The 7,391-nt window shown below is 48.3% G+C and overlaps 1 protein-coding gene across 1 annotated transcript; it reads left to right on the top strand.

Annotated features, from left to right (window-relative positions):
• Window positions 1-1,235: 1,235 nt before the first annotated feature.
• LOC135258126 (growth arrest and DNA damage-inducible protein GADD45 beta-like) lies at window positions 1,236-3,215 on the top strand. The gene is made up of 4 exons (XM_064341383.1): window positions 1,236-1,456; window positions 1,711-1,812; window positions 1,959-2,184; window positions 2,390-3,215. The coding sequence occupies exons 1-4, from the start codon at window positions 1,413-1,415 to the stop codon at window positions 2,501-2,503; spliced, it is 486 nt and encodes a 161-aa protein (XP_064197453.1). The 5' UTR covers window positions 1,236-1,412; the 3' UTR covers window positions 2,504-3,215.
• The last annotated feature ends 4,176 nt before the right edge of the window (window positions 3,216-7,391 follow it).

Below are 7,391 nucleotides of genomic sequence, written 5' to 3'. Positions count from 1 at the left end.
TGTTTGTTGGATTAAAATGTGGGTTGAGCTTGGAATGTTGCTACACCGCGATTATGCTATTTAAAAAATATTCGAGCGCGCATGCGCAACCTGCATGCACTTGTTGCGTGCATGCACAGCCCGCATTCACATGTTGCTCATGTTACCATCACGCGCCCTGTGAGCAGGCAAACATGGCGACCGGGTGACTCGGTACTGAGCGTGCCCGGGCATGACTGCGCTGTAAAGGGAAGAGAACTACAGCGTGTTTTAATATGTCTACCTATTGTAGTGATCAAACACAACCACCCGGGGGCGATCGGTCTCCGAAAAAGACTTCGACGGTGGGTTTATGAAATCTCGGGGTCATCGAGGATTTTGCTCGCTTGCTCATTTAGTAGCGGAAAAAACACCAAACATGAATGCACGCATAACTGCATAATATGCACGTTTATGGAATTAAATTGTATACGTTTATATCCAAATTGTGTTTAGTATTTTTCATAACATGAAAACACGGTGGATGCAGCGGAGGTCTGCTGGAATAAGGTCGAATAAAGTAGACAATCCTTGGTGCGCGGAGGTTAATCTGCAATGCACGAACTGCGGCGTTGTAAATATGATGACAAAACACGGTATCGTCTTCATAACGGTTATGAAAGTAAGTTAACATATATAAAATGCCAAGGACTATTGCGCAATTGCGACGGGTCCACTTATCACGTGAGAAATATCGCGTGCTAGAACATTAAATCACAGGGTCCCACGTGCATTCGGCGACGGCAAAGTCATCGAATGTTATGCAGCACATAAGAAATTTGCTTCGTCATTAATTCATTATTCGTGCAAATAAAACGCACATTTTCCCCTTTATTTCTTATATTATTATGGGCTTGATTTACACGCATCTGAAATTAAGCAGTTTTTTTATTTTTTTTTATTTGTGAAAGTGTTCGAGCGCTGAGAAAGATCTCTCTGTTCCTAGTGTGGAAACCTTAGTAGGCCCATGAAACTTTAATATTTAGTAAATATTATTCACAAAAGTAATGGCCTTCCCGTGCACTTGAGTTTGGAGTAAACCGGGGGCGGGGGGAATTCTGTGAAAAACCCCACGTGGGTGCCAGTCAAGGGTTTAGCGCAGTCATCCAATGACTGCAAAGGGTGAGAATTGTATGAAAACTGTTGACCAATTAGAGAAGTCTCCATTGGCTTAAGCCGCGCCCACACCGAAAGTGAATATAACGCTCCGGTATCATACGGGAAAGCACGAGAACTGGTTGCGGTACTTACAGAGCACTAGCCAGGGACTTACTATTGCTGCGCACCGACGTTTCGCGGATATCAAACTTGGATTGCACAACCTGATCATCTACGTCGCATTCAGACGGCTGCACTTCGGAATTTATCCTTAAACTTGTGGATTATATGTCAATATGACTCTGGAAGACCTCGTCGGATGCAACACTACTGAGAAAAAGTAAGTATTTAAACGTACCCATCGCGACAACCTGTCAGACGGATGCTGCTTTAGAAATTCGCTCTTGCTCAGCTCTATTTATCTTGTAGATGTGCGTATTGTAATGAAGATATTGCGCACGGGACGAGTTTAGTGAGCTCCGCAGTGGCATCAGTGCGATATTCGTGTGTCCGGCGCTCTAACTAGTTTTAGCGCACGTTCGTTATATTGTGCCGGTCTCCCTGCTAAATCTCACTTGTTTCTTCCTCGTGAAGGATGGATAACGCGAGCCAAGCTTTAGAGGAGCTCTTCGAGGCCGCACAACGGCAGGACTGCCTCACCGTGGGAGTCTACGAATCTGCGAAACTTATGAATGTGTGAGTATTATTACATATTATTATTATATATTTTCTATGTATAAGTATAAGTGGAATGACACTTTTGTCTGACTCTGCATGATAATTCGTTTTGTGGCTACCGGGTGCAGTGTATTAATACTGTACGCTATGCTCGTGCATTTCAGCGATCCGGACAGCGTGGTGCTGTGCGTTCTGGCGGCGGATGAGGAAGACGAGGACGACATAGCGCTTCAGATCCACTTCACTCTGATCCAAGCGTTCTGCTGCGACATCGACATTAACATCCTGCGCGTGTCCGGCATGAGGAGGCTGGCGCAAGTCCTGGGCGAACCGGACACAGTGGACAACAACGGAAACGAACCGAAAGACTTGCATTGCATTCTCGTTACGGTAAGAATCGCGCGAAATGTAGCAACTGAGGTGCTAGTACTGAACATTGCACAATTCTTGCAAAATGTTGATAGACTGACGTGTAATGTACGTGGGTTTTGTAACTATTCGGTACGATGGACCACATGGCGTCAAACTGTGACTTAAGATTGCGGAAAGATTATTTCAGAACGCGTGTCTAACCCGTTTCCCCCTTCCCTTTTAGAATCCTCATGTTGACGATCTGAAGTGCCCGGCGCTAAAGGAGGTTGGGAGATTCTGCAAGGAGAGTCGCTGCAAGAACGAGTGGATACCGTCGCTCGCCCTGCATGAGCGCTGAACAGACACTACCAGACGAAGTGGAACCAGACCAGCGAAAGCGCCGGAATTTTAAATGGTCGTTCTTAACTGAGTTAAGAAAGACGCCCAGCGCCGCGTACGGAAAGATACGACGACGGGTCCTGTAGAATATCCCACTTGGATGGAGCTGGGATAAGGGAGGGGATGGCGAAACAGTCCGAAGGGACAGCGTATCTGTCCTACTTTCCCGTGAATCCGGAAGAGCGCATTTGTGCCAAGTGACAGTTAACTGGACTGACGCGCGAGCTGTTTGAGCGTGGCAGCTGCGCGCCCAGCGCGAGGGCGCGCGCGGGCAGCGTTGAGAACACAGTGGGTGGACCGCGGCGATTTCGTTATTGTCACGGACTGGAGTTGGCGGCGACGTGAGGGTATGGGCGGCTGCACAGATAGACATGATGATGTCAAATAATGGACAAAGAAAATGACTGTTGCACACTGTCATTTAATTTTACTTGCAATACCAGCTGATGTTTTTGATTAAAAACAGGCATGTGTTGTTTTCCCCACACTGTGATAATGTATGCACGCCTGTCACAAGTTTAATGTGAAACAGGGATCATGCACATGCTATATGTGTTTTTTAAATTATCCTTCATTGTTTTACTCTGGTAAAACTGAGAGTAATATATTGTTTATTTATCAACTGTCTGGAATGTTCATGGTCAGAATTCTGAATAAATTATTGCACATTATTTCAGTCGTTTTTGTCTCTCTACGTGTTGGGATGGGAGGGGTTTATATGGAAGTTTGGGGAACGCTAGCTGAGTTACCTCACATTGGTGTGCAAAATGAACTTTCAGCTGCATTTTTTGCGCAAGTGTTATGAACAGCCAGTTAGTGCATTTAAAAAAAATTTTTGGAAGAGAACCAGGATTGTCTTTAAAAGGATTCATTCCCGGCTGGGTGTAAGTTCCCCTGAACATGTGTGATGGGGTGGCTGGATGTGGGGTGGTCTTACTCAAGTTTGCATCAGGCCTGAACTTTGCCCTACTTTTCAAGCAGTGAGTCTCCTGCTCATTGTGACACTGTGTGCAGGACTGCTGGTATGGAAACACTGTGTGTGTGTGTCTGTGTGTGTGTGTGTGTGTGTGTGTTTTGTTCCCTGCCCTGGAGTCACCCCAGGTCCACCCGTGAAACGTGGCCACCTCCTGGCCCATCTCATGGGCGCTCAGGTTTTTAACACTGACGGGCACGTGGTCCTACCGAAAGAGCCGGTGTTCTCAGCTCAGCCTGTTGCTAGGAAACTCCTACTCTGCACCATCGCTGCAATGCACTGTGGGATTCGCACCATCGCTGCAATGCACTGTGGGATTCTTAACCAGGTGACTGTCACTGTCACCACTGACCACGCACTGATCGCAGGACGGCAGGATTTAAATTAATCACATTTTTATTTTTGGTTAATTTCCTTCAGTGCTGCAGCCTGTGCCACACATTCCATGGAAATCAAATACAAAGCTACACCAGACACAAAAAAGCTATTATATTCGGTTTGCACTGGTACAGTGCCTGTCACAACCTAGAAGTGCTTTACAGTAAAGTGGGGGAGTGGGGGGGTGGGTGGGGGGGGGGTCTCGAACTCAACAACAACTGATGTCCATCACCCACCTGGGTGATGCGAGGAAGCCATTTTGTACCAGAATGCTGACTGAACAATTATAAATGCTGAGATCACAGCACGGGGAGTGGCGGTATCTACAACAGCCAGGCGTGTGCTGCATTTGCGCCACAAAAAAACAGACGTCTCACCTCACCTGTCAAGGTGTCATCTCTGATCGCGCAAGATTATTTTTCTCTGGTGATGCAGAGAAGCCCCACCTGCCGCCTCCGGCAGGTATCGGGAACAGCGGGTGGAGACAGCTTCAGAACGGGGCCGCTATCGAAGGGCCGCTCTGAGCCAGCGACACTGGAAGAGAAAGAGAAGGCACCTGTATGAGGCGTAGAGTCAGCATAGCACAGCTACCCAGAGGAGCGCGTTAAGCTAAACGCTGGCAGCCATATCTGGGCCTGTACGGAGTTAAAGGGGCAGCGCTAGGGCTGTGGCAGGAACACAGCGGCCTGAGAGAGGTTCTGGGTGTAGGGAATGTGGGCGGAGTCTGAGGAGGCGGGCCCCCAGTCCGCTTAAAGCCAGATATGGGTGTTGCCCTCGGAAACTGCCGTTCTGACATGCGTCAGCCCCCCCCCCCCATTCCCCCACAGCTTCCCTGGAGCTTGCGTCACTGCCCTGCTGGTACGCGGCAGTTGTGAAACGCAGGGGAACTGCGTGCGGGAGGAGGGCAGAGTCCGGGGGTGGGGGACAACAGAGAGAGGTTTGGTTTGGCAGGAAGTCCTGAGAGCAGAGAACCTGTGCACGGAACGCACTGGAACCTGTGCGTGGAACTCACCAGAACCTGTGCATGGAACTCACTGGAGCCTGTGCACGGAACGCACTGGAACCTGTGCGTGGAACTCACCAGAACCTGTGCATAGAGTTCACCAGAACCTGTGCACGGAACCCACTGGAGCCTGTGCACGGAACCCACCGGAACCTGTACTTATTATGACATGAGAAGCAAGGCTGGTGGTGCTGCTGGGTAGCTCACTCAGTAAAAACGCTGCCTGTGGTGCCTGAGCGAGCGCCACAGTCTTGTACCTGTGCCAGTGCCGACTGAGGCTGGCAGCCCTGCAGGGACGGCGCACAACTGCTCCATGTTTCCCAAGGCAGACAGTACATGGGAGGGGTTCAGTCAGTGGAGATTGCTTGAGCGACACCTGTTGGACGTCCAGGCGCATGTGTATGATTGGGTCTCCTCCACCCCCCCTCTGCACGTGCACGGCTTGTGCCTACGGTGTGAAAAGTATCAGCTGTCACATCCCATGTCACATTTCCTCCAGAAGTCCCCAAATTTCGGGCTGCATCACTGCTTGTATTCCAAAATTTCAACATTAAACTCATGCTGCAGTAAATGTGACAGCCCGCATTGGGCCATTGGGATAATGTGCACTTCTACGTGTCCTGCTCTGTAGGCCACCTAGTATAAACACTTAAAACAGAACAAAAAAACAAATACAAAAATAAAAAACATAAGCCACATAAAGACCACGCAACTACACCTTATGAATAACGGAAAACAGAGACTGAAATTCCGCAGAAGCTAAAGCAGCCTGTTCACTCAACGGATCAGAACGCAGCCGTAAATCTAACCAAACCGTCCATGCAGACGGAGGAATGCAGACCGTGGACGCGCATGACTACACTAATGCATTCACGCGCCATCACTGCACGCAGGTCAGCTGTGGCGTCGGCAATAACCGCAATAACCCATAACCTGATGCACGTGAACTACAAAGTCACATGACTGCCGCCGTCATGTGATTTTCTTAGTTAGGCCAATGAGGATATGATACCGCCGTGCAGTGCATCAAAGCTGTAAGCATGCAGCACATACACACACACACAGATCTTCTATAAGCAAGCAGATGCTGCGAATCATGGTCAGCGCATCAGGAGCTGTGATGTGTGCCTTAGTGTGCCAAGCTTGGCTATGCCGAGCCTTGCTGAGCTGTGCCAGGCTGAACTGCGTTGTGCCAAGCTGTGCTTAGCTGTTTATATCCGACTGCTTAAATGGACACACACACACAAAAAAAAAAAAAAAGCAGTGTAAGTCTCTCTGGGTGAGACAATCTGATAAATGCCAGTAATGTAATGAAATGTACTGTACATTAGGAAACACTTTATAGAAAAAACAGAACAGCAGAAGAAAAACGTGTTTTTTGGGGTTTTTTCTTTTTTTTGCATTGCTTGTGCAAGAGTCCTTACTGTTAGCAGGACGGAAATGAAGCATGTTACTGTGTTACTGTGTGTTAGCTGGCAGGCTCAGATAGTGCAGTTTCGTTTCAAAAGAAAATAGAGTCGCTCTTCCTAGAACCCTCTCCCTCCCTCTCCGCCCACTTTCCCGGGTAACTGAGAAAACGTTCCCAGGGAGAGTTCGTTGTGGGCTGCGCGCGCCCTCCGCCTCGCTCGCTGCCTTTTTAAACTGCCGTTTTAGGCTACAGAACATCCAATGCCCTCCACATGCTGGCACATAGCAGGTGTGTGTGTGTGTTGTCTCTCTCTCTCTCTGACAGCATATGAGAGAGAGAGAGTTTATGTGTGCCAGGCCGTATATGCATGTTCTAAAAAACGTCCCCTCAAATGTTTAACACCGTTTCATTTGTGGTCCTGAAAGAACTGGATAACAAATCCCGCGTCACGCGCTAAAAATGGAACTGGCAAGGGAATAACTAGGAGATTCCAAACGCCTTCTTTCGCATATGGCAAATTGTGTTTTTTTTTTTTTTTTTTTACTAATACTGCATCATCCCACGGAATCACAATGTGTGATTTGCTATCGACGAGAATCTCCTGTAACGTCATTGGCCATATAAGGTTCGCTGGATCACAGAGAGGAAACGCCGAATTTCTGCATTGCTGACACCGTTTGCTTGCTATGGCGGGCGGTGCATCATCGGTATTATTTCTAAATTACAGATTACTCATTAATTACACCTACTTGGTCGATTAATCATTGTTGTTTTCGAAATCGTTATCAGGCATAGGCGCATCGCTATGTTTATGAGCGCAAATTAAATTAGGGTCGTGTATCGAAAAATAATATAATGGATTGAGAGAAAGACGTCGTGAGGAAAATGGGATGTTTGCTTGTTCGATGCCTTAGCTTCCGGTTGTATTGTAGTTTCATGTGATAGCAACATGCCGGTTACACCCGGGTTGGGGGGGGGGGGGTACACAGTCCCACAGCGGCTGACACAGTTGGAGGTCAGTTCCCTCTCCCTCACGCGCCCACGTCCTGCCTCGTGCCTCCCCGAAGCAACGACGCCGGCGCTGG

This window comes from Anguilla rostrata, chromosome 6, assembly GCF_018555375.3.
Source record: "Anguilla rostrata isolate EN2019 chromosome 6, ASM1855537v3, whole genome shotgun sequence".
Lineage (NCBI taxonomy): Eukaryota > Metazoa > Chordata > Actinopteri > Anguilliformes > Anguillidae > Anguilla > Anguilla rostrata.
Note: the sequence above shows the minus strand (reverse complement) of the source record. Positions and strands in the feature narration are given on the sequence as shown.